This window comes from Fusarium poae, chromosome 2 (assembly GCF_019609905.1).
Source record: "Fusarium poae strain DAOMC 252244 chromosome 2, whole genome shotgun sequence".
NCBI classification, from domain to species: domain Eukaryota; kingdom Fungi; phylum Ascomycota; class Sordariomycetes; order Hypocreales; family Nectriaceae; genus Fusarium; species Fusarium poae.
The window spans coordinates 3371240-3396456 of record NC_058400.1 but is presented as its reverse complement, the minus strand read 5'-3'; the positions used below and the strand labels follow the sequence as shown (position 1 = coordinate 3396456).

The following is a 25217-nucleotide window of genomic DNA, read 5'->3' as shown; positions in this document are numbered from 1 at the left end:
ACGATAATCTACTGACCGGCTTACTTGGTTCGCGATCGAGCTTGGTGAAGTTGACGGAGCCTGGTTCGAAGGCAGTCACGGTCGACGACGCGAATCGATCGAGCGCTTCCTTTTCGACACCGTATCGCTTCAAGTGTGCTACAACTGTCACGCAACTTGGGCGGTCTCTGGCGAATATTTTGGTCGCAAGCGATCGGCGAACCGAAGGTTCGGAAAGAAGGGTTGATTGGGCTGACGGCATCCTCTATTCCATTGCTCCCCATCTGTATCTAAGCGCTCGCTCGAGATATATCAGGAGCTAGAAGCGAGGATTGCGAGCACAGAGCTTCGTCCTCAATATCGCATCTTTAAGTCAAGTACCATATCAGGAGGCTATACCTCTATCAGGGCCCCATTCTTGTTACACGGAGTGTACGTATTGCAAGCTTCCAGTCCAAATCATTTCCTGTCTCTGGCGCGAAAGACCTCCGAGTTATGAGGCAATATTTGTTGGCGATGGAAGTTCAATGGCTGATTACTTATGTGTAAAGACCAGAGGCCAACTCTTGTATTTCTCAGCCTAATTATCACATTGATTGTTTCCTCTTTGTTTATCTCCAAATCCCTCCTGCACGACATTAACTTACCCAGTGCACCGGATTCATCATAATGGCGGAAGAAGATTTCGAGATCGATATCTACGGCGACGCAAGTAACGAACAGCAGCAGGACGGTCAGCAAAACGATGGTAGTAACCAGGACTATCAGCAAGAGGATCATCGACGGGACAGTCATGATGACCAAAATATGGATGAGCACCATGCCCAGGACAATCATGCACGCGAAAGCTATGACTCCAACCACCAAGCGTCCGGATCCCAACAAGGGACCAAGCGAAAACAAGAAGAGGATGGTCGACCAGTTGATCAAGCAGCAACAACGTCACTCATGATCTCAGAATTGAACTGGTGGAACACGGACGACGATATCCGAGGCTGGGCTCGGGAGGCTGGTTGCGAGGATGAGATCAAGGACATTACTTTCAGCGAACACAAGGTCAATGGCAAAAGCAAAGGGTACGTGGTTCAGTACTGAGGAATGATGGAGTTGGCTGACCTTTTTTTAGACAAGCTTACATTGAATTCTACTCTCCCCAAGCGTCGACAGCTACCAAGCACCGTATTGAACAAATTCTTGCTGAAAGCCAAGGTGCTCAGAAAAAGGTCACGTTGACCTTCTGGAATCCCAACATCAACCCCTTCAAAACTCTCCCCAAGGACGCTCCTACCAGAGGCAAGGACCAAAGCCGTGCGCCTTCTACTTATAATGATCGTGGCAACAACAACATGGGTAGCAACTTTGGTGGTTCTGGAGGCGGCTTTCGAGGAGGTAGGGGCGGTTACAACCGTGGTGGCATGAATCAAGGTGGCTACAACCGTAACTTCAACAACAACATGGGTGGATTCAACAACAACATGGGAGGCGGATACAACGGACCTATGGGAGGCGGTGGTAATTTTGGCTTCAACAACCGCGGCGGAATGATGGGAGGTGGCATGCGAGGAGGCCCTGGTGGTATGCGGGGCGGTCGAGGAGGCGGTATGATGAACATGAACCCCATGGGTGGGATGCCTATGGGTATGCCCGGCAACATGGGTATGGGCATGATGGGTCCCAATGGTATGCCCGGTAAGTCACCACTTTGAATGCTTGCCCGGTACGTAACTGACATGATATAGGTTTCCAAGGTATGCCTCACAACTTCAACCCCGGCTTTGGTTTCAACCAGAATCAGGGCGGCGGTGGCGATTGGGGAAACCCCCATGGAGCCAAAAGACCTAGAGGTGAATAGCCGACTATTTGACGGGTTTCGAACGCAATTGTTGGGAATCAGATGCTGGCAACCCAAAGCTGGGATTCTGCTGCAGCACTAAGAATTTGACGTGTGAAACTTTCATTTCCCAAGGTTATTGGCCAAGTTGCAGAAGAGATTGAGGAAAGGATACTGTTCATTGTATTATAGAATTATGGAGTAAGGTTAGGCATTGGCGTCAACAGAGCGTTTTGTTTAAGTTTCGGCGTATGTCAAATTACCAGGTGATGTATGGTTGCACAATATTTCGCTCTTTGAGATGGGGGTTTTCATCCTAAACTTTGTATGCTGACGTATTCGGTGGTCCTACATGCTATCAAAAGCCTGATACTGACTTTGTCCCTCTCTGTAGCTAAGAGTCATAATATGATAAAGTTCACTCGGCAATCTTATTCTCAAGGTATGTTGATGTTTATTAAGGAGCATATCTGCCCATATGCCCCTGATCTGTTACGCCTCTCAACACAAAACACAAAACACAAACACAAACATACACGATGGATCCTCTATTACATCTGCATCCCGTCCTCGCTACCAAGTATCATGTGGCCTGGCCGTCCCTTCCGAGTTCTCCATTGGGATTCTCACAAGGACCTCTCCCTTCGCACATTGCGCAATCTCAAGAAGAGATCCATAAACGAGTGCGTGATGTACTTGAGAGGAACAGACTTATTGAAGAGGAGACGACTATCAACTTCGGCCTCCGTGACAGATCCCCGACCGTCTTGATTTACACACAATGGCATGAGAACAGCAACAAGACATGGAAGCGGGCGATGGAAGAAATGGTTACCTCGGTCAACAAAGACTTCCCAGCCGTCATCGACGGAGGGTTCCATTTTGAGATGATCGCTCCTCAAGCTCTCATAGCGTTCCATCCTATTGATAAAGGATTTCTTTGGAAGAAGGAGTCAAAGGACGCGATTCGCCGGCATTTTGATGCTATGCAACCATACCACTCGGAAGATATCTGCCTGAGGTCAGAGTATCAGAGACTCTAGCCCCTGGAAGCACCGGTAGCAAAATTAGTAGGTCATCTTATGCGTCTGAGATCAGGGTTCTAGATTATTTACTTTCGAATCCTAGAACATAGAGGCTAACATTCCGTTTCTCACCCAACAGCCAGGCACCACCACCACTTCAACATAAAGGCAGTAGAAAATACACTCGCAAGTAGCGACAAGGTGTCTCATTCGAAAGAAAGCCGAAATGCTTATGCCCGAGGTTTATATCTTTGACACAACCGACAACAATGAGATAATCACACCTTCCATTTGCATGAGTTTCATCCCAGGAGAGACTGTGTCGCATGTCTGGCTCGACGAGACATCTAGAGAAAGTCTCCGCCTCAGCATATTGACCAGTATAACGAAGAGTGTGGCTCAATTCTTGTCTTTGACATTTGGTAGGATTGGTTCCGATGGGAGCAGAAGACGGCACCAACTTTCTTGGCTTGGTATTCGATTGGGACGAGCAGGAAGACGGAAGTGGGAGAGTCAACGCAACTCGAGCATATTTTTCTACTACCGAGTATCTGGCGTGTTGCATGGACTTTGGGACTCACAAGGATTCGTGGAGTCGAGCTGCCAGAAAGATGACCGAAGCGCTTATACAAAAACCTTGATTCACATTCTTGCTTTGTCCTTGGTCCACCAGAATTTGACTCAGAATATTCCGGTGGATCCAAAATGAGTCAATGTTACAGGATATTCTACGTAAGATATTTATTCAGGACTGGCCACGCGGGACTGGGGCAGATCGAAAGAAAATGTAAAACTCTTGGTTTGCGGCACAACATCTTTTGATAGAGCGATTGAAGAGAAGGAAGAAAACGAGCCGGGCGAGAGTTCAAGATTGTAGTTTGGAATTGCTTCTCACGGTGGTATTGATGGTCTCTTGTAAGCATCCTGTAAGCATTAAATAAGAAGAACTCATAGGAAATGAGAGAATGGGTAAAATATCAGTTCATGTATTGAGAATGTTGCAAACTTGTAAGTGTAAGTGGTTGCGCGATCGCTGATTCGTTGTTGCCATGCTTAGTCATGATTCGTAGGGATCTATCTACTCGTCGTACCTTAGTACCCATCTCATGATCGAACCACCATCCCGCACAAATTCAGATGGAGAGAACACTACCAAAGCTGCGATCAATTGGGTCTGCTTGCCATGGAAGAGCCCTTGTGACAGCTGTGAACTGCACATCATGCTCTTCTCCACGAAGCTTTACCAGCAATCGCCCCCCACCACTTTATGAAGGCCATGTACCACTGACGAGGGTTGAGCGGGCTGGCTTGGCCATTGGAGCCAGTGTTATGTCCTTCTTCAATCCTTATCGTCATGGTACGCTCCAGATGAACGTATGACTTCTCCTATGCTTAGCTAATTATCTTCAGACCTCATTGCTGCTACAGGCGAAGCCACAGCTACACCTTATTTCATCTATCGCTTGCGTGACGCTATGCTTGCTGATCCAACAGGCCGTCGCATTCTCCGAGCTCGACCTCGAATATCCTCTAAAACCCTATCTCTTGACGCACTGCGCGCAATGCCTGAGAATAGCGTTGGTCGCGCCTATGTTGGATGGCTTGACCGAGAAGGTGTCTCGCCTGACACCCGAGCTTCAGTACGCTACATCGATAACGAAGAATGCGCATATGTTATGCAGCGCTACCGCGAGTGCCACGATTTCTATCATGCCTTGACAGGTCTACCTATCGTGCGTGAGGGTGAAGTGGCTCTCAAGGCGTTCGAGTTTGCCAATACACTGCTCCCCATGACAGGATTGAGTATCTTTGCGGCTGCCACTATGAAGAAGAGTGAAAGACAACGATTTGCATCGACATATTTACCGTGGGCCCTCAAAAACGGAGCACGAAGCAAAGAGATAATCAATGTGTTTTGGGAAGAGAGACTTGAAGAAGATGTGAACAATGTCAGAAAAGAGCTTGGCATTGAGCAACCACCTGATATGAGAGACATCCGAAAGAGGGAAAAGGAAGAGAAGAAGAGGCTAAAGGAACTCAGAGAACAAGGTCTATGAGAAGTCCTTGTTTTCCTTTATGTAAAATCTGTACATTATTAGAATTTGGGAAGTGCCGGATGAAGCGTCAATATTGAATCCTTTCACATAAAGTGTATAGTCATACACTGTCAAAACGTATTCGCTGTTCGTTGGGCGGTGCCCAGAGAAAAAAGATTGGCAGATCTTGATATCTGCACCGATGTCACCACGTTCATTTACTTCCTCTCGTTCAAAGCACAAGCAGGCCCCGCCCACAAACCCTTTTCTGATCCTCTTCCATGGTATCATAAGCACCCTACAAGTCCAAATCATCATCGTCATCCCAAGCCTTGCGCCTGTTTACGACAATCTTTTCCTCTTCCTTACTCTCGGACATGGCGTTGAGAAGTTCTTTGAGCTGCGCCTCGGTGACCTTTTGTCGCAGCTGGCCTGTCTGGGCGAGTGTGATGAGTCGGTTCTCGATGTCGGCGGCGCGCGACTCCTTGACAAGACGGATGCGGCCTAGACGGTCGGCGGCTTCAGGGTGAAGGATCTGGTTAAGGATGTGTTGACGGGCGTCTTCTTGCTGCTGTTGTCTATTCTAGTGTCAGCGCGATGCTATCATCGAGGAAAAGCAAACCTTACTGGCGCTGTTGCTGTTCTTGTTGCCCAGAACCACCACCTCCACCACTACCGCCACCTTGGGCCTTGAGCTGCTCCAGACGAGCCTTTCGAATCTATATACAATATTAGCATCATTTTTTAGCTGAGCACACTGAGTTGTTGTACCTGATCAAGCTCTGCGTCATCCATGATTTCGGTTACGTTGTGGTGTTGTAAGTCAGATCAGCCAGTCGCGGGGTTGCTGCACCTTGATGTTAACCTGTTGTTGGATCTGGGTGGATCTTTACCTGCCCCACTAGTGACAGAAAAGATGACATTTATCTAAGCTTGTACATAGTAGGTTGGGTAGAAAAACAAGAATCATAAAGTAATGATATATTCATGTAAAGCTACAATCTCTCAGACGCTAGATACCCCAAACACCACAAATATGCAGTTAATCTATATGAAATTCGCCCTTGGCATTCCCCGGCGTAGAACCCTATCTCTAATTTCCTGGACCGATGTTTCCTGCACTGGTATAAATGATTTCCTCTTCTCTATTGCCTCTTGACGCCTTGCCTTGATCATATGCACTATCAATTTATTTGTAGGTGTGTCAATCCCAAGTGACTGGGCTCGGTTCAGAAAGAACCCGTTCTGGTAGTTTATATCGGTCTGCAAACCCTTATTGATGCGCATAAGCAGCTCACTTGGGGCATTGGCCTTGCCAGTGATACGACGATAACAGAACTTTTTGAGACCTTCGCCACGAAGGAACTTTATAAGATCTGGTGAGCCCTGAACTTCTGGCAGAGTTTCTGTCACTAGAGCCATCTCCCCCAACAGCTGATTCATCATCTTTTGCCCTGACCGATTCGTCGTTAGACCGCGGTATGGCAAATCGAGAAGCACGCACACGGGCTCAACAGCAGCGGCAAACATTAGGGAGGGTAATTTGAACCGAAGCCATTGGTCGTAAGTACTGTAATCTGACTGAAGCAGCTGGGCGTGTTTTAGTGATTGTATCAACGCAGGCTCGTCAAGGGATATGTGCAACTCCTTTGATGTGTCTGGTGTCTCATTGGCGCTGGTCAGAATTGTTCGCCCGGCCTTTAATTGTTTGACAGAGTCCCGATTCCGGTTGAATACCAATGCGTGGCTCATATGTCCCAAGAAGAATTTTGGTTCAGGTTGAGTCCCGTCAAGTATATGTTTTCGGACCTGCTCGAGAACCCCTATGCCTTCGTTCAAAAGGCATACTGACGTTTTGTCGTCGATCCTGTCTTTAACAGAGGCAATTGCCTTGACAGCTTCAAAACCACGACCAGTGACAATCAACTCATCGATGTGTGAACGATCGGATGTTTGGGTAGCTTCGTATCCCTCATCGTTGTCCTCTTCGACTATGGCGGCGTTTTTCTCAGCATATGCGGATTTCCTTGTTCGTTCTGGCTGTGCTTCTTCAACATTTCGATATCTTGATTTAGGCATGTCTCGGAATCGGAGCATCTCGACTGAGTCATAAACACTGCACAGGGCGTGAGCAATGAATCTCGATCTCGCATCTTCACCCAATATATGAATTTTGTGTACAGGCCCGGATTTTGCGGCCTCGGCTGGGAGGATGACCGAGGGGACGTAAAAATGTGACGAAGAACTATTTGGTGTTGGCGTAATCGACGTCCTGTTTTCCGAGCTTTGCCATGGTCGAGAGGAAGATGACCCGCTTAGTTCTGGTAGAATAGCCTTGTCTTTACGGTGTGTTGTGCTTGCTGCCGAAGCGAAGAGCCGTGTGTGGCTCGTGGGACTATATTGAAGACATCGGGTCGACCTCTTGGCTATTTGAGCCGTCGCCCGTGACTGGGTGAAGATCGCCACTTTGACGGTTGTGTTTGAGTCGTGAAGAGAAGATGTGGCTAGGAAGCCCGAAGGAATAGATTATAAGGCACACACGCGCGCATACGGATTGGTGGGACTGAAGTCGATGCTGTGTATAGAATTGCGGATGTTATCATCGGTGAGTGACGGATCGTTGGCTGTGTTGCGGTAGGATCGTAGAAGAGGCGAGTCGGGGTTGAAGTGGTGATGCCGATATTAGTGATTGATGCGTCGAGATTATGGCTCCGAGCGGCGACGGGAAGTCCGTTTTTTCCCTTGATATGAAAATTAAGACCGTGACCAATTAGAGGGGGCGGGTCAAGGAACTAAATGATCATCTGGTCATGAATCATTGGCCAATTCTTGGCTCTGATGCCGTTTTTGGCAGTTCATATCAGCCAAGACTTGAAGCAGAAAATCAATGTGTGATGAGTTTTGTTGAATGATTTATAACTGAAAACTTGTTCATTTTCGTTCGATTTCGTATGCCATGTTATTCTTCAGCACCTTTTGTGGCGGGTTCTTTAGACGTTAAACAGGAGTGGGTGGACCATAACCTTATGCTGTCTAGTTACATATCACTCGCTTCATGAATGCGAAAACGCACTAGTTCCTATTGGGCTTCATGTCAAGTTCTGCGCTGCGAAGTCTTTCATGCGACAGCGACGTGATTGATCATCTCAACCTCGCGTATCACAACATTCAGAATTCTGCAACACCAAAATGACAGACGTCAAGGATATCACACCGGATCTGGACCGGCTAGATGATCAGCTCGATGATCTCGAGGAAACCCTTCAGCCTTTGCTCGGTAATCTCGAAGGCATGGCCTCTGAATTGCCCCTGTTGGACAAAGCAAAGCTTTTCTCGCTGACAGCTTATGCAATTGAATCTCTTTTGTTCTGTGGGTGTTTACTGAGACTTTGTCAATTATTTTATCGCAACCACAGATAAGCTAACGTATACGACAGCGTCACTTAAATTGGAAGGCTCTGATACCCAAACCCAAGCCGTTCTCGATGAAATCAAGCGAATTCAGCAATACTTTGGCAAGATCAAGAACATTGAGGCTCCTGAAGCAGAAGAGTCGCGAAATCTCACAGTTAACCAAGAGGCTGCAGCACGTATACTAAAGGCGGATTTGGTATGAAAATTCACAACAATCCAAACCCCAATACTAACACGTCCTCAGGCCGACAACAAGACGATTAGCAACAAGCTTGCTGAGAAAATTGCAGAAGAGCGGGCCAAGGCTCTCTTAAAGTCTGTTGAAAACCGCAAGAGACCAGCTGAAGAGTCCCCTGTCCCATCCAAGCCAGGCTCCGTTGTTGATGAGGGAAAAGATAAAAACAAGAAGAAGCAGAAGAAAGGCAAGAAGAGCAAGTCCAAGAACTAATGTCTTGTAACGGTATGCCGTCGTGGGCGATGTTGCGCTGCAAAGTAAGGCTGAGCTCTGGCATGCAAGGACTGGTTGCTTTGGACAAAGAGTTACAGTGATACCCGGAAAGATTGAGGGAAATTCCAAAAAGGCTCAGATATTTAGGGGCCAGGTTGAAGGCTTCTTGATGCAGTTGAATTAACCAGGGCATGGCGTTTGGGAATATCTATTTTACTTGATTGCAGGGAATTTAATGTTCTATAGAAAGCCCGTCATTGAACAAATGGTTCTATGAAACTCACTTTGCTTCATGATATGTATGCCTGTGAAACTGGGAGTCATTCCGTGCCCGTGCACCGGACCAGATTATGACTCAATTGACCATCGTTCTTGAAATTTATTGAAGTATAAGTATTATAACTCTGACCATTTTCTCTTATCTCGATCTCTGTTTATTACTTTTGGTCTTTTCATAAACCAATAATTGGTTGAAGCAGAAAGATAAGCCCAGTGACTAATACCCCCACCAAGATAGACCGCGGGGCTGCGAAACCCCTCCAACCCAACCAAGGCTCGAATTCTGTTTTCGCATTGACAAAATCAGAAACCACAACAACAAGATGGCGGTCATTTACATCGACGAAGAAGCCGGAAGCGATCTCCCCGAGATTCAGGGCACCGAGTCCGCCCCCTTCAAGTCCCTCCTCGAGGCTCACTTCCGCCACGGCGCCGAGGCTGAGTACCAGGTCAAGAAGAAGGACGATGAAGAGTACAAGCCCGCTGCCAAGTCGGCTTTGAAGAAGGCTGTCGCCTACACTGCTGGTCAGAAGAAGAAGCTCGACGCTGCTGCCAAGCGTGCTGAGAAGGATGCCCAAGATGAGGCTGCTCGTCTTGCTGTCCTTGAGGAGGCCAAGAAGATCAAGATCACCAACGACCCTTCCTTGCCCGAGCCTGTCTCGATCAACCTCCAGGAGACCGATTCTTCTGTGATTGGTACTCTCCGAAAGAGCAAGGATGAGCCTACTGAGGGTGTCAAGCGTGTTTCCGTTCAGGGCCGTGTCAACCGTGTGGCCAAGCAGGGTGGTCTTATCTTTGTCACTCTGCGCCGTGGTGTCAACTATATGCAGTGTCTCCTTTCTGGCGATCTTTCCAAGACATACGATGCTCTCACACTCTCCCGAGAAACCTCTCTTGAGATTATTGGTGAACTTTGGGAGGTTCCCGCTGGTGCTCACGCTCCTCTCGATCGCGAACTCCGCGCAGACTACTTCCGAGTTATCGCCAAGGCTCCCGGAGGTGACGATGCTTTCACCAACATTGTCCCTGTCGATGGTGATACCAACACCCTCATGAACCTCCGACACCTCACCCTCCGCCACGAGAAGCCCGCCGCCGTTATGTTCGTTCGCGATGTTGTCGAGGATGCTTTCCACACCGTCTACAAGGAGCTGGATATCAAGAAGGTCAGCCCTCCTGCTCTCGTGCAGACCCAAGTCGAGGGTGGCTCTACTCTTTTCAAGTTTGACTACTATGGTGAGACTTCATACTTGACTCAGTCCAGTCAGCTTTATCTCGAGACTGTTTTGCCAGTCCTTGGTGACTGCTACTGTATTGAGAAGTCTTTCCGTGCTGAAAAGTCTCTTACCCGTCGTCATGTAAGTACTTCCTATATCACTTTGGCCAATAGCTAACTTGTCTAGCTTTCTGAGTACTCCCACGTTGAGGCCGAGTTGGACTTTATCACTTTCGACAACCTCCTCGACCATCTTGAGCATGTCATCTGCCGCGTCATCGACCTGACCCTCGAGAACCCTACCGCTGCCGAGGCCATCAAAAAGTACAACCCTGACTTCCAGAAGCCTTCTCGACCATTCCTGCGCATGCGCTACAGCGACGCCATTGACTGGCTACGAGAGCGTGGTATCAAGAACGAGGAGGGCAACGATCACACGTTCGGAGACGACATGTAAGTTTTACATACTTTAAAAAAAGCGCAAACTAACTTGGAATAGTGCCGAGGCTGCTGAGCGAAAGATGACCGACGAGATTAACCGCCCAATCTTCCTTACTCACTTCCCTGTCGAGATCAAGTCATTCTACATGTCCAAGGCTAAGGATGACCCCCGCGTGACTGAGTCTGTTGATGTTCTGATGCCTGGTGTTGGCGAGATTGTCGGTGGCAGCATGAGAATTTGGGACTATGAGGAGCTCATGGCTGGTTACAAGCGAGAGGGTATCGATCCTACAGGCTACTTCTGGTACACTGACCAGCGCAAGTACGGATCCACTCCTCATGGTGGATACGGTTTGGGAGCTGAGCGGTATGTTTGTCCTTTATCTAAATGTTTGATCTTTGCTGACGATTATCAAGATTCCTGGCGTGGCTTCTCAAGCTCTGGACTGTCCGAGAGGCTTGCTTGTATCCCCGTTACATGGGTAGATGCACCCCGTAAACGAACTGTTGATGAAATGGATGAAAATGGAGTATAGGTTTATGATACAGTGTAACAAATCTCTCTAGTATATCTAGGGACAAAAGCGATACTGCTTTACTGATACTGTTTACTACAGTGTAATTCCACCTTAGGCCGTGAAATGCCCGATATCTCCGTGGTTCATGTAGTTGTAACTGGGCTGCGCCTTTAATAAGCCCGTGACTCAATTTAATGGATATCCACTAAAAAGTTCCCTCAGCGGCTGTCAACGGAAGGTCCTGGAGTGCTCTGGATCTCTAAACCCTGTTATTTTGGGGGCGGGGACCTGATGGGTGGCAGGAAAGATGTCCTCTGAGCTTTAGAATGCAAAATAAATGAGTCAGAGTATTGGATCTAAGTGGCACAAGCTGGTCTACTAATTTCGTCCACCATGTTTCAAGCGCAATATTTCTGACACCCTGAGAGGATGCCTCTACCGAGGCCCTACCTCGTTGAAATTTGCGGCTTCTAACTGGTCAGCCCTTTCAATCCGAATTCCGTGTCGCTGGCGGTATTCTTTCTCCTCATAACATCCTCCTCCATCTTGAACTTTACCAACAAAAACACCAACTACCAACAAAACCGAACTTCACAACCACCCTCACAATGCCTCGTCAACGATCCGTCGGCCGCGCTCCTTCGCGCCCTACTGCTGCTGCTTCTGCTCCCAAGCCCCAGCAGACTCGACCTGCCGCCACCCACGCTGCTCCCGCTGGTTCTCACCCTCCTGCTCAGGCTATGCCTCCTCAGGCCGCCGGTTCTCAAGGCCCCGGACTTTTCGGTCAAATGGCCAGCACTGCTGCGTAAGCATTCCCTTTGAATATACAAAATTGGCGTTTGGCGGACTCGGGCTATGCTGGCGCAAACTCCGAGCGCTTCGGATTGCAGGATGCGGAATCATTGTAGCTAACTTTTTACAGTGGTGTCGCTATCGGTTCCTCAGTAGGCCACGCCATTGGTGGTCTGTTCGGTGGTTCCTCCGAGCCCGCCGCTCCCGTCCAGGCTCAAGCCGCTCCTCAAGAGCAGTCCTGGAACCAGAACAACTGCGCCGGTGTCGCCCAGAACTTTACAAAGTGCATGGACGACAACAACGGAAACATGCAAATTTGCAACTGGTACCTTGAGCAGCTCAAGGCTTGCCAGGCCGCCTCCGGCCAGTAAGCGTTGATTTGGAAGTATACGAATAAAAAGACTTGATATCATTATGGGAAAGGAAACATCGGGGATAATTCCCCTGGCAGCGTGTGCTAGTAGAGATCTGGTAGGAGTACTACTGTCACATCTCGGCACAACCAATTGTATAATACAAACAAGATCTCACTCAACCCATTTGAATGGGGAAACCTAACTGTCTTTCTCATCCTCTTCTGGTCGTGGCTCAAAATTCAGCTTTGCTGTTAGCAATAACAACTTCGTGATAAGTGATGTTGAGTCTTACCGAATTTCCATTGTACAACTGTTGATCTCTTTGGTCGCTCGGGTTCTGGAATTCCCGAATTCGGGACCGTTCCCGGGAACTGGTAGGTCCGACGGATCCTCGAGGTGCGCGTTCATCGGATCCAAAGAGACCGAAAATCCAGGAGAAAACGCTCAGAATAAAGCCAATAATTCTTGACACAATACCTTGTGAGTCATCATCGTAAGCAGACGTGTACTTCTTGACTGGGATGAGGACCAGTGTCGATGAAGGGGAAAGACCAAGTTCGCCAATCGCCTTGTCCTCTTCTGTTTCGTCAATGTTCTTGTTAGGAAGAGGCGTGAGAACTTGCTTGAACGTATACGGCTGCGCTCCATCGTTTCGGTTCTCGTCCACCCATTGTCTAATCTCCTTGAGGGGCGCATTCGTCTTGAAGCGAGATCTCAATGTTGATCCATCAAAGAGACGCACTTGAAGAGCTGTCATTCCGCCAGTCTTTGTCGAAGCCGCTAGCTTGGTTTCCGGTGCGCTGACCAAAGATGCTGCAACGTCGCCACCTTTTATGCTGTCGATTCTTTGCTTTTCGCGCTCCTCGGCGCGCATGCGTCGTTCTGCCTTGTCATCTTCAATTCGCTTGAGAATTCTGGCTCTCTCTTCTTGGTCCTGCTGTCTCTTCTTTTTCACTGCCTCGGCAGCCTTGTGAGCCCGGGCATTGTCGGTACTCAATCCAGCGTCGGCTTCGGCTTTAGCCCTCTCCTTGGTCCTGGCGCGCTCTTCTTTAACTTTGCGCTCATTCTCTTCCCTTTGCGCTTGTAGTCTGGTAGCCCTCTCGGCCAATATCCGACGGACATTTTCAGATGTCGATGAAGATGCAGTTGTTGGTGTCTGTTCTGCTGTGGATGTTGCTGGTTGAGGGGTAACTTGGGCTGGGGGTTGAGCTGGCGTCGGCTGAGGCGTCGTCACCGAGGAAGCGGAGTTGAAAGCTGTCTGAACTCTCCGCAAGAAATCTTCCTTGCTGGTTCCTGGTGTAATGTACTCTTTCAATTCGCCATTCTTGATGATAACAACTGTAGGAGTCCGCGGCAGTGGAAAGATTTGAGCCAAATATCCAGCCTCGGAGGATCTGGCTTCAAGGCGAAGCGAAACAGCGTGTTCATTGAGTAAGTTGTTCAGCTACACCGTAGATTAGCACCAGATTATGCTCTACAGATTATCAAAATCCTACCGTTTCATCGGTCAGGAACTCGTTTTCCCACTGTGTGCTCTCTTCGGTCTCATCTGCAACGAAGCACAGGACCAGCTTTTGCTGGCCGACGGCAGTTGAAATGCCCTCTTGGAGCGTTCCTTGATAAAACATTGTGATCTAGTTGTAGAATAATAGTGTCTTGTGCCAAAGTCGTGAAACTCAAAAGTCAAAGTGAGAGTTTGTAAGACAACTGCGACGAGTTAAGAAAGGAAAGAAGGTGTCTTGACTCCTCCCTTGAGTTTATATGCATATGTTATGCAAAAATCAGCCAAGACGTTTTGGAGAATAATATTTATCACTAAAGACAACGGTAAACAAATATCGGAAAGCTCCAATTGTATTTTCTCAATGAGAATCTGGATATAGGTAGGTATCATGCCTTCCATGCCGTGAGCTGCGATGACAGCTTTACCAAGCATCCGTCTCACGTGACAGAAGAGCTAACTCAGTATGAGACATAACCAAGGAGAAGAGAAAGGCTAGACTACCTGGTAACATAAGCTTAATATTTCTTCAAATATTATAAAATACATTAAGGAAGAAGGTATTATGAGTTTATCAAACTCATCATTATAAAAGTCAAATTTGGGGTCTCAGTATGGGTACTGATTAAATTTTAGTAAAAATACACTATCTCTTCTTGAGTCATCAGCCGTCTTCGGAAGACCTACCATCTTGTTGAAAGTCACAAATTTGTCTCTCATTTTTAATATATCAACGGTCACTACTTGAATCAGTCGAAATGTCTATCGACCCAGCTTTCATGCCTTGGGCCGAAGGGAAGGGCGTCAAATTAAAGAATATTGAACCTCGAATTTTTCCAGGGCGAGGTATTGGTATTGCTGCAGTTCGTGATATCAGAGTAAGTCGTAGCCACCGCTGCGTAGTACCAGGTTTCAATTGCTAACAAGCTTAGGCAAACGAAACTATACTGTTTGTGCCAACAAGATCTCTTCGCACCATCGATACAGTTCCAAAGCACATCAAAGAGGCTCTTCATGGCGTCTCAGTTCATGGGATCTTGGCTGCTGAAATTGCGCTTGACGACAGTGACGACTTTGCCATCTGGAGAACAGTCCTTCCAACTAGAGAAGATCTAGAGGGTGGAATGCCCATGATGTGGCCGAGTGAACTTCAGGCCCTTCTCCCCAAGCGAGCCAAAGACATCTTGGACAATCAAAACACCACGTTCCGACGGGAGTGCGACATTGTCCTGAAAGCCTTTCCGAAACTGACAAGAGACACTTATCTCTATAATTGGCTTTTGGTAAATACAAGAACTTTTTACAATAGCATGCCGAAGATGAAGAGCTACGCTCATTCTGATCGACTAGTCTGTATGCCTACTGCAGATTTGTTCAACCATGTAGACCAAGGGTGCAAACTCGTCTACTCTGCTCTCGGATACAGCGTTCAAGCAGACCGAGCCTACAAGCAAGGCGAGGAAGTCTACGTCTCCTATGGCCCTCACTCGAATGACTTTCTCTTGACAGAATATGGCTTCATTCTGGACACAAATCGCTGGGATGAGGTGTACCTGGATGAAGTGGTACTGCCACTCCTCAACAAAACACAACGCGCTGAGCTAGAAAGCTCTGGATTTCTTGGTAGATACACACTTGATTATCAGACCCCTGGTTGTCACCGGACCCAGGTGGCCCTTCGCATGTTATGCTGTACTCCAGGGCAATGGCAACGATTCTTTGACGCTTGTGAGGATGGACGGTCCTCACAAGCAGAAGTAGACAGTATTCTTTTATCCGCCTTGAAAGACTTTTTACGGGTCATTGAGAAAACTCGAAGCGATATTGATGAGATAGAGGGTGGTACGAGCAGTCAGAGGGAGCTATTGAGACGGCGGTGGCAGCAAATCGAGGCAATGGTTACAAAGACAATTGGAAACGCTAGCTAGAGAATAACAATCTGGCTTTGAGATTCTTTTCACAAGCATACGGTTTTGTAAAAGAGATATCAGCCGCACCGCTTCTCAAAGGTCCCGACCGTGTATTTTCCAATTGTGCAAGTTACCACGCGGTCATGGTACATCCATGCAATCTACCCCGTGCTCAGCGATGTCCATGATATCCATCTCGAGGTTTCCCATTACATAGTCTCTTTATCGGGAACGAGAAATATCAAGCAGAGTGGCAGCCATTCCATCCATGCCACCCGCCTCCATTGAAACCAGCATCTTTCTCATAGCTGTACCATCAGCTCCACCAGGGGCTTCGCCGTAGACTGCCTCACCCAGCATACGAAGCTGCATGGGAAACTGGGGATCTCCGTAGTGTTCAATGATATCGGATTTTACAATCGCAAACTTCAAATTATGCCATGACGAGTTCATGCCGAACTCTTCGCACTCTCTCTCCTTCTCGGGTGTCCACCAGGAAGGAAGAAGTCCCTTTTTATCCGAGATGTCGTCAAGGAACTCTTGGAAACCAACCGATCCATCCCCGGCACCACTGTACAGGCTATCTTCCATCACCTCGCCCTCGATTTTGTACATGTCCTCGACACGTAGGCGGTAACAGTCGATGAGAAGGCGATAGACATCCTTCTCAGGGCGATTGTGCAGATATGTTCCATTGTCCAGCCGAGTAAATGGATCAGGGATAGGCTGATCGAGTCCCTTTGGTGGTGATCCGCTGCTCTCAGTCGCTTGGGAAGATGCAGAAGATGCCTTGCCGCAAATCTTTTTGTGCTGCTTCCAGTCGTTCTTTTGGCACTCCCTGGAACAGTAAGCTCCGGAAGAGCATTTCGCGCAGCGTTTGAGGGAAACCTCCGGTTCGCTTTTCTTGCAGACGCTACAGCAGGCCATTGTGGGTGGTATAGCCGAATGTCGGTAAGTAGAAGATGTAAAGTTTTATCTAGACGAAGGGGAATGTGACAGGATTTATATATCATCACAGTGCGCAGACCACAGGATAACAAAAAGCAATTAAACAGCCAATTATATATCTCATAGTTTGGTTACTTTATGCATGGGCTTGGAGGGGGAATTGTTTCGGCTAGTAGCATTGATTGGTCATCTCGTGTCAGCCACCAAACCATCATGTGAATTCAGCATCTCCATCATTTATATTAGACTTTGAGGAACACCCACATAAATCATCTATATGGCAAGCCTGATACGTCATCTACGAATGTGTAAATACCCCTCCATCCATAAGACCCATATAGATCTATCTTGGTCCAGTCATCAGTCAACTCGTTCTTAGTTAACTTCTCGTTCGGAGGCAACCTAAACGTATACACACTCGATTCGATCTGAACAGTCGTTGTGTTCGCGGCCTCCGACTCGCCAGCTTGGCGGCTGACACTGATTCTACCAAAGTAGGGTATAGTCACTTGATACGGGTAGAGTTGACCCCGATACCTGCCCTTGTATGCAGCATGCAATATCTCAAGCACATCGGCTGCCTGGTCAGCTGTTGCATTCTCCAAAACCTCACCCGTCTTCCTTAACATGTTAACAAAATCCGTGATGACAGTCCAAATTCGTTCCTCTTCTTCCATCGTTCTCGGTGTCTCTTTGGCTGCCAAATCTGCGATGAGCATGACAGCAGCGTTGAATGCAAGAAAGTCAAACAAATCACATCGTTGAAAACGGTCTTGCAAACTTCTGATATCCCTGTGAGCCCGTATTGCTCCTTCAGCTGATTCCAAAACTTCGATCCGGGTGTACTCAAACTGCTTGTCGTAGCTAGCAAACTGAGAATAAGGTAGATGAATCATTATGTTGAGAGTATGTTTGTAGAGCCTCATGATGGCATGTCCTATTGGTGAAAATGCCAAGTTCAAGTCAGTCTCTGCCCATTCATCCGGAATCATGATTTTGAGCTCCTTCATCTCATCGACGATGCTTGTCATTATACTGAAAGGCGTGTCTTGGCGCAATCGGTCTCTGTCGCTAATAAGTCCCGACACCAGTCCGATTTTTCTCAGGGGCTCGAGCACAGCCGTCGTGTCTATGTCTGAATTGGGGGTACCATAAGGCAGCCCTATGATGAGAGATATTTGACGATCTCGAATCCACAAAGCATCCCACACCAAGTTCTGACGAAGATGAAGGCCGAGTAACAGAGCATTCTCAATGCCGGCTCTAACGCATTTCCATGCTTTGCTCGGACGACCAATAGCAATGAACAACTCGTATTGAAGAACTAGTGCTTCTATTGAGTCGATGCTGCAGGCTGGTGTGCAGTCTGCAAGATACAATATTGATACCTGCGTGAGGATGCGATCGATAAAGTCTTCGGGGTATAGAGGTAAGCCAGTCTCAACATCTTTGAAGTCTCTAGGTAATTGTGAGAGGAGAAGACAGATCCAGGCCAGGCATTTAGATACAAGTCCAACGTCTCTGGATCGCAATGCATCAAATATCTTGTCGTGGTTGCAAAAGACGCCGTGTTCCTCTGGATCATTGTGAATTATTCCAAAAGGCCAGAGCATGAGACTGGATCGTAATTGATCTCCAGAGTAAGAGTAGTCTAGGATCGTCATGAGTGTCTGTGGATTCAGGATGAGATCGCCCGGTATCAACTCCAACTGCGATATAGGAGTCTGGGACACATGCTCATCATCTGGAGTACCTCTAAGGTTTTGCAGTTGTGAATCTTCTGGTTTGGTATTGACCTCTTCTTCATGAGGGCTCTTGGGGGAGTCAGCAGAGCCAGCAACGTTGCATTTGTCGAGTTGGCTTGTCAAGATACTGATGGACTCTTGCATTTCCACCATGCGTGACTCGACTTGAGTGACAAAGTGGTTCAGCTCTTGTATAATTCGATCCTTCTGATCGCAAGATTGTTGATGTACTTGTTGCGACTCGCAAAGAAGAGAGTGAACCACACATTGACGACACTTTCTTTGACGCTCGTCAAATACACAACTCACTTTTCGACGGCGACATTCTGTGCAACTCTTTGTTCCGAGTCGTGCCCTGTTGTGATGTTCCGTGAAAGAATACGACTGCATTGTATTGTCTGGTGAAGTAGAGACTGGCGGTCATCTTTGTGATTGAGACAACTCACAGCGTGGCTTGGGTTCATAAAGTTGTCGAATGTCTCAGATATGACGATGTTTCCAAGATCAAACCTTGATTCGAAAGGGGGAGTAAGTACATTGGATAGTTGTTACTAATTGTTGGTTCATGACTACTTGTCGGAACTAAGCATCTTTTAGTTCTCCAAACTTGGCCCAGTGGTATCAAGTCGATCGTTATTGGCTTAAATAGACCGATGGTGTTAATTAACCTCAGTAAGCGTAGCAAACTGGCAGGCTTGACAGTTGTTTGTTTATCGGGTGTGCTGTTCAACAGCTGTCTGACTCATTGAATGGACTCGAGTCGTGATAGTGTGCACATGCTATCAACATGTCTAACCGGTATGGATTTTTCTGGATCGTCCACTCCTCTCAAGACCGTATCTATACCGTGTGAAATACTTTAACGTTTCGATATTCAAGTTAGACTGATTAATCTAAATGTAAATATTCTCAAGAGACTGGCTCCAACTCCAGCTTCAGGGTAAGTGGGTCGACCCACAATCATCAAGTCCAGGTTATCACGACCATCTTGGACTTCAATGCGCCATCAGACACAATGAATGCGCCACAGACTCTTTTGCGCAGCCTGCGCATCTCAAGACAAGTTCCTCGCTGCACAAGATTCGCAAACGCACCGCCAAGAAGAAACTTTACATCCTCCTTCTTCCGTCGCAAGAAGCAACCCTCAGCCGATGATCCAGAATTCGTCTCTATTCTAGACGGACCTCCACAGCTTGTCCGAGTAGGAAAACGTCATGGACCTGGTCTCATTATTCTCGGTATGATATTTGCTGATGCCCCTGGGGTCGTGTTATCATTGCTGTTCTTGTCAATGCATCATCAAATATAGACTAATTGATGTAGCCATCATTCCCGTAACGGCATTCATACTCGGGACATGGCAGGTCCAACGCCTAGGATGGAAGTCGGAGCTCCTCGCCAAATTCGAAGACCGTCTTATCCGCGATCCTCTACCTCTACCGCCTACCATCGACCCTGATGCCATTCACGACTTCGATTACCGCCGCGTGCTAGCAACGGGCCATTTCAGACATGACCAAGAGATGCTTATTGGGCCTCGCATGCGTGACGGCACAGACGGATACATGGTCGTTACACCGTTGGAGCGAGAGAATGGCACAACAATCTTGGTCAACAGAGGCTGGATCGACAAAAAGCACAGAGACAAGAGGACGAGACCCGATGGATTGCCAACCGGTCAAGTCACAGTCGAGGGACTCTTGAGAGAGCCATGGAAGAAGAACATGTTTACACCTGAAAATCAACCCGAGAAGGGCATGTTTTATTTCCCGGATGTGAAGCAGATGGCTGCCTTGACCGGCGCTCAGCCTGTCTGGGTAGAGGTTACTACGGGTATACTATTCTCATGATCCTTCATATCTCATAACTTGCTAATGATACCAGAACCCGAGTTTATGCAAATGGTCGACTGGGAATCTCGAGGTATTCCTTATGGCCGACCCGCAGAGGTTAATCTGCGAAACAACCACGCTCAGTACATCCTTACCTGGTAAGTTGTATCCTTATGCCGACTCGAGCCAGCGAGCTAACCCTTGATTTAGGTACGGCCTTTGCTTTGCAACCTCCATCATGCTTTGGATGGTGGTTAAGAAGCCCGCAAACGATGTTGCTCGTCGTGTAGCCCGCTCAAAGGGCCTGTAAAATAAATTGTGCCATGCATATCATGCAAAACTCATGTATACTCTGCCACTTCTCTTTCGTCACCTTGATCCGACACACGCTTTGCCTTGCGTTGTTTGATGGGTTGTGGCACTGGCATTCTCAGCTCCTGGAGGAGTTCTCTTGGGAGGTGCTTCTGCGCTAGAGAGAACATGGAAGAGCGAGGTCCAATCTGGCGTTGCCTGTACGATATTAGAATAGAAAAGGAGCTGGCCAGAGGTGACTTACCTTTTCATGAGTGTTAATACGTCGCTCTCTTCAATCGTCTTGCGCTTGGCGTGATCTGCGTACGCTCCTAGATCATCGCCCAATTGCTCGAAAAACCATTCTGAAGATTGAATAAGAGCATCTAGTGTCTCTGCTGAAAGACGCTGATTGCTTAGACCTGACGATTGAAGAGCTGTCTGCGCTACCCTCTTGACAAAAGCTGGGGGGAGTGATGGATATTCGATGCCATGTTGTGAGATGCGTTTTCGTTTTTTGTTTGCTTTCAATCCACGAGGCAGCCTGTCATCAGCTGGCAGGTGATGTGTCGAGGTTGTGACGGTCGGTTCCATAGCTGGTTGCAGTTCTTCGTTTATTGAGCTGTGATCGTCCATGCCACCCCCATAGTCCCAACCATCCATGCCAAAGTCTGCTCCACCATCAGAGTCGGAACCAAACACGACATTTTGTTGAGGATCACCAGCATCATCGCCTCTGGCTTCTGTGATTGATTGATCAACAATGGGAGACGTTTGTTGTAAGCCATCAGCTGGATCAGACATTTGAAAGACTGTTTGATCATCCAAACCCTCGGGCATATCTAGATTAAAGTCACTTCCTCTACCCTCGGTCATCCGCCGGGTTTGATCTGCTTCGAATCTATTCTGGGTCAGTCAATACCATAAACTTATACTGGGTGACGTACGCTTCTAAAGAGACATCTTCACCAGCTCTTGCGTCGAGGTTTTCCAGAAATCCAGGGAAAAAGTCCGACTGTTGACCAATATCTTCTGTAGGCTCGTTGAAGTAGTCACTTATGCGCTCACTTCCTGGGCTGCCTCGAGATAACCGGGAATTGTCCGCATATCGTCGAGGCATTTCAATTGATTGAACTGTGAAATTATCTTCATCCAACTGTGACAATCGTGGTGGTGGAATTTCTGAGCTCATACTAGAAGCGTCTTCATCCAGTGGCAACGAAAGTCTTGGTCGCCGAGTAAGAAATTCATCGTCGTCGTCATCGTCTTCATTGTCGTAAAGATTGCTTTGCTCCTGCTGTGCCGGCGATGAGCTTTTTCGTATACCAGGAGATGAGGAAGAAGAATATTGAATCGGTTGGCTTTTGGGTGCTAATGCTCGACCGAGATGTCGCAGAATATCCAAGGGCGTTTCTCTCTGTTGCATCATGCTTTGCCTGCGATTCTTTCCAGGAGTAAACATTGCTGTTCGGCGTTGGTCGAGAAGCCTTCGGGCGGCTTTGGCGTGGGGAGTTGGCGCATTGGATCGGCCAGCAGAGGCAGGAGTGCCTCGACGAAGAGAGGCTCGGAAATCACGAGCGCCAGTACGATCTAGAGGAGTGTGGATGGATGCACGAGCAGAGTAAGGCTCAGCGCTGACTGCTCTGCGAGGAGTTCTCGAAGGAGTTTGCGCTGGCGTCTGTTGCGAGGCCGCCTTGGGTGATGATGTTGGACTTGACATGGTGATGTTTATTTAGATGCGGAATAGGTACTCGGAGGATGATGCTCAAAGAGCAGGCGTCTCAGGATAAGGGTTCATGAGCGATTCAACTTGATTAGCTTAGATGACTGGAGTGCATTATTTTGTCTCGTATTTCCGGATAAATTTGTTGTTGATCCAGTTGGTGTAATTATACTGCCTCTAAGAATGGAACGCGACGCGACGAGGGGAACTCAAGCTCTCTATAAAATGCACGGACCTCCCTATTCAAGGTGAATCTGAGCTTAATCTGTTTGATGGGGTCCATCGTTCTAAAAGTACTATGCGATTACTTGTTTATTGCTCACACAGAGTAACCGAAACCTTATATAATCCACAAAACCTTCCTTTAACTAACCTATAAAATCACCTAAACGACCCTTTCTAAGCAGCTTAACCCTATATACTAATTTCCTGTTTTTATCGTAGTATTTTAATTACCACTATAGCCTCCTAAAATAGCTCTTTAAGCTATACTATATGTTAATAGCTATGCCGTGTTTAAAGAATCAATCTATACTACAGTGGCCTGTGTCACTGTAGCTAGACTTAATCTACCCTTATTAACTAAGTAACCTCTTATCTAGTGATTTATATGCCTATATAATAGTAAAGTTTTCTTATAGTAATCTTATTATAACTTTTTTTTTTTTTTTCTTTTTAGTCTTAAATAACTTAATATAAGGCCTCCTTTTTATATAATAATTTATTAAGATTTAGCCTTTTATATTATTTAAGATTTAATTTATATATTAAAATAATCTTATTAAAAAGTAATAATAAATTAATAAAAAAATAAAAAAGACTTAAAAAAACCTATTAAAGTTATAATAGATATTTATAGAATTATAATATTAACTTATTAGCTAGTTTTAATATTAATTATATAAAAGATTAAACCTTCTTTAGAAATAAGTAAATAGATTATAAATATAAATTTAAAATATATAAGCTATAATCTTATTATTTATTTTCCTTAAGGAAATACCTATTTTTATAGAAAATCTTTTTATACTTTTAATATTAACTTTAATAAATATTTAAATTCTTTATAAAATATTATTTCTTTTTTTATAGAAATACTTAAGAAAATATAATAAATATACTATATAGGTATAATAAATATATAATAAGCTTAAGATTAATTATACTTTCTTTAAAAGGCTATAAGATATATAATACTTAATTAATTAATATTTAAATATTAAGTCTTAGTAAATAGTTTAAACTTTCTATTTATAAAAGAGTTATTATAGCTTTAACCCTAAAGTCTTTATAACTTATTTAAATTAAATTAATTTAAATCTTAATCTTAAGAAGTAAATTATAGTTAAGCTATTTATTTTTTATTAAAATAAAAATAAATCTTTTTTAATCTTTTTCTCTTAATTTAAGAGTATTATAGCTAATACTAAAGAGAATATATAAAATAACTCTTTTAAGATTATATTCCTATAAAATACCTTAAATAAGTAATTAATTAATTAACTAATTATTATTAATTTCTTTATAAATAATATAAATTAATAGCTTAATAAAATATAAATTATAACTTAAAAGCTAAATTAAGCCTAAAGAAAAGATAAGACTTTTTATTAAAAAGAGAAAATATTATTTTAATTAAGAGATTATATCTAGTTTATTAAGAAGCTAATAATTAATAAGGATAATAATACTTAAATAGTAAAAGTAAATTATACTATAGTTAACCCTTAAGATTATTATAGTTTAAAGAAAAAGCTAATAAAGTAAAGCTAGAGATATTACTTTAAATATAATTTAAGTAAATATTTAATTACTATTTACCTTAAGAAATAATAATAATAATAAATTAATATAATATATATTAAAGAGTCTTTATAAGGTAAGCTTAATAATAGTATTATAACTTAATAAAGTCTTTATTATAAGAAATCTAAAGAAAATAAAAAATATTACTTAAGAAATAAATAGCTTTAATATAAAAATAAGCATTAAAGCCTATAAAGATAAAGAATAAAGATTAAAAATTATAAAAAAAAAAATATTTAGTATTTTAACTATAATACTATATTAAATTAATAATAAAGCTTAAGAAGCTTTAATAGACTTAAGGTATAATATATACTTATTAATTAATTCTTAATTTATTTATAACCTTTATTTTTTATATATTAATAAAAAGAAATAATAATTTTATAGCTTTATTAAGAATAATTAAGAGATTATATTAAAGAGTATTATTTACTTTTAATTAGAAGTTAATAATTATAATTAAATTATTTATATTTATACTATTAATAGATTAAAAAGAAATATATTTTTAAAGAAACCCTAAATAGAATAAAATTAAATAATTATTATATCTTATTAATTATAAATTTATTATAATATTATAAATATTTTAATTCCTTTTATAATAATAGAATATGATTTTATAAGCTAGGTTAAGAAATTAGCTTTTTTCTTAGCCTTTATATTTATAATATATATTAAATAAATCTATAGAAAGCTATAATAAGAAAAAATAAGCTAATAGTAAAAGAAAGTAAACTATTAAATTAATTTATTAAAAATTAAAACCTTTCTTTAAAGAATTAACTTAAGAACTTAATATAAGCTTATTAACTTTATTAATACTATTAATCTTTAAGATATTAAAAAGATATTTATAAAAAAAACTTTAATTAACTTAAAAGAGAAATTACTTTAAGAGATTTATAAAGAGTTTTAATATTTTTTTAATAATATAAAGGTATTATAGCTATTTCCTTATTAACTAAGAGTAAACTATAAGATTAATTTTATAAAAGATAAGAATAAAAATAACTCTTTTTTCCTTTAAAGGCTATTATACTCTATATTAAGAAAAGAACTATTTATATTATAAAAGATATTAATTAATCTCTTTAATAAGAGATTTATTTAAGCTAGTAAT

The 25217-nt window shown here is 44.4% G+C and overlaps 15 protein-coding genes across 15 annotated transcripts; 10 read left to right on the top strand and 5 right to left on the bottom strand.

The window, feature by feature from the left end:
- Positions 1–648: 648 nt before the first annotated feature.
- Positions 649–1831, top strand: FPOAC1_005023 (uncharacterized protein; the record flags this gene model as incomplete). The annotated part of the gene is made up of 3 exons (XM_044849554.1): positions 649–1055; positions 1106–1668; positions 1719–1831. 3 exons carry the CDS (start codon positions 649–651, stop codon positions 1829–1831), a joined length of 1083 nt encoding a protein of 360 aa, XP_044708264.1.
- A 518-nt stretch (positions 1832–2349) lies between these two features.
- FPOAC1_005022 (uncharacterized protein) lies at positions 2350–2853 on the top strand (the record flags this gene model as incomplete). The annotated part of the gene is made up of 1 exon (XM_044849553.1): positions 2350–2853. The coding sequence occupies one exon, from the start codon at positions 2350–2352 to the stop codon at positions 2851–2853; it is 504 nt and encodes a 167-aa protein (XP_044708263.1).
- Positions 2854–3061: 208 nt separating this feature from the next.
- Positions 3062–3476, top strand: FPOAC1_005021 (uncharacterized protein; the record flags this gene model as incomplete). The annotated part of the gene is made up of 2 exons (XM_044849552.1): positions 3062–3215; positions 3262–3476. 2 exons carry the CDS (start codon positions 3062–3064, stop codon positions 3474–3476), a joined length of 369 nt encoding a protein of 122 aa, XP_044708262.1.
- Positions 3477–3972: 496 nt separating this feature from the next.
- Positions 3973–4892, top strand: COQ4 (Ubiquinone biosynthesis protein; the record flags this gene model as incomplete). The annotated part of the gene is made up of 2 exons (XM_044849551.1): positions 3973–4192; positions 4246–4892. 2 exons carry the CDS (start codon positions 3973–3975, stop codon positions 4890–4892), a joined length of 867 nt encoding a protein of 288 aa, XP_044708261.1.
- A 277-nt stretch (positions 4893–5169) lies between these two features.
- Positions 5170–7474, bottom strand: FPOAC1_005019 (uncharacterized protein; the record flags this gene model as incomplete). The annotated part of the gene is made up of 5 exons (XM_044849550.1): positions 5170–5449; positions 5499–5590; positions 5643–5653; positions 6170–7375; positions 7423–7474. The coding sequence occupies 5 exons, from the start codon at positions 7472–7474 to the stop codon at positions 5170–5172; spliced, it is 1641 nt and encodes a 546-aa protein (XP_044708260.1).
- A 586-nt stretch (positions 7475–8060) lies between these two features.
- Positions 8061–8733, top strand: FPOAC1_005018 (uncharacterized protein; the record flags this gene model as incomplete). The annotated part of the gene is made up of 3 exons (XM_044849549.1): positions 8061–8241; positions 8309–8481; positions 8530–8733. The coding sequence occupies 3 exons, from the start codon at positions 8061–8063 to the stop codon at positions 8731–8733; spliced, it is 558 nt and encodes a 185-aa protein (XP_044708259.1).
- A 602-nt stretch (positions 8734–9335) lies between these two features.
- FPOAC1_005017 (uncharacterized protein) lies at positions 9336–11168 on the top strand (the record flags this gene model as incomplete). The annotated part of the gene is made up of 4 exons (XM_044849548.1): positions 9336–10370; positions 10416–10681; positions 10728–11036; positions 11087–11168. The coding sequence occupies 4 exons, from the start codon at positions 9336–9338 to the stop codon at positions 11166–11168; spliced, it is 1692 nt and encodes a 563-aa protein (XP_044708258.1).
- A 627-nt stretch (positions 11169–11795) lies between these two features.
- On the top strand, positions 11796–12350 carry FPOAC1_005016 (uncharacterized protein; the record flags this gene model as incomplete). Its single annotated transcript, XM_044849547.1, has 2 exons — positions 11796–11992; positions 12110–12350. The coding sequence occupies 2 exons, from the start codon at positions 11796–11798 to the stop codon at positions 12348–12350; spliced, it is 438 nt and encodes a 145-aa protein (XP_044708257.1).
- Positions 12351–12533: 183 nt separating this feature from the next.
- Positions 12534–13963, bottom strand: FPOAC1_005015 (uncharacterized protein; the record flags this gene model as incomplete). Its single annotated transcript, XM_044849546.1, has 3 exons — positions 12534–12578; positions 12628–13779; positions 13832–13963. 3 exons carry the CDS (start codon positions 13961–13963, stop codon positions 12534–12536), a joined length of 1329 nt encoding a protein of 442 aa, XP_044708256.1.
- A 631-nt stretch (positions 13964–14594) lies between these two features.
- Positions 14595–15764, top strand: FPOAC1_005014 (uncharacterized protein; the record flags this gene model as incomplete). The annotated part of the gene is made up of 2 exons (XM_044849545.1): positions 14595–14714; positions 14769–15764. The coding sequence occupies 2 exons, from the start codon at positions 14595–14597 to the stop codon at positions 15762–15764; spliced, it is 1116 nt and encodes a 371-aa protein (XP_044708255.1).
- A 204-nt stretch (positions 15765–15968) lies between these two features.
- Positions 15969–16673, bottom strand: FPOAC1_005013 (uncharacterized protein; the record flags this gene model as incomplete). Its single annotated transcript, XM_044849544.1, has 1 exon — positions 15969–16673. One exon carries the CDS (start codon positions 16671–16673, stop codon positions 15969–15971), a length of 705 nt encoding a protein of 234 aa, XP_044708254.1.
- Positions 16674–16963: 290 nt separating this feature from the next.
- FPOAC1_005012 (uncharacterized protein) lies at positions 16964–18592 on the bottom strand (the record flags this gene model as incomplete). Its single annotated transcript, XM_044849543.1, has 1 exon — positions 16964–18592. One exon carries the CDS (start codon positions 18590–18592, stop codon positions 16964–16966), a length of 1629 nt encoding a protein of 542 aa, XP_044708253.1.
- An 862-nt stretch (positions 18593–19454) lies between these two features.
- Positions 19455–20289, top strand: FPOAC1_005011 (uncharacterized protein; the record flags this gene model as incomplete). Its single annotated transcript, XM_044849542.1, has 2 exons — positions 19455–19677; positions 19763–20289. The coding sequence occupies 2 exons, from the start codon at positions 19455–19457 to the stop codon at positions 20287–20289; spliced, it is 750 nt and encodes a 249-aa protein (XP_044708252.1).
- A 24-nt stretch (positions 20290–20313) lies between these two features.
- FPOAC1_005010 (uncharacterized protein) lies at positions 20314–20581 on the top strand (the record flags this gene model as incomplete). The annotated part of the gene is made up of 2 exons (XM_044849541.1): positions 20314–20429; positions 20482–20581. 2 exons carry the CDS (start codon positions 20314–20316, stop codon positions 20579–20581), a joined length of 216 nt encoding a protein of 71 aa, XP_044708251.1.
- Positions 20582–20612: 31 nt separating this feature from the next.
- Positions 20613–22282, bottom strand: FPOAC1_005009 (uncharacterized protein; the record flags this gene model as incomplete). The annotated part of the gene is made up of 3 exons (XM_044849540.1): positions 20613–20781; positions 20828–21463; positions 21510–22282. The coding sequence occupies 3 exons, from the start codon at positions 22280–22282 to the stop codon at positions 20613–20615; spliced, it is 1578 nt and encodes a 525-aa protein (XP_044708250.1).
- Between the last annotated feature and the right edge of the window lie 2935 nt (positions 22283–25217).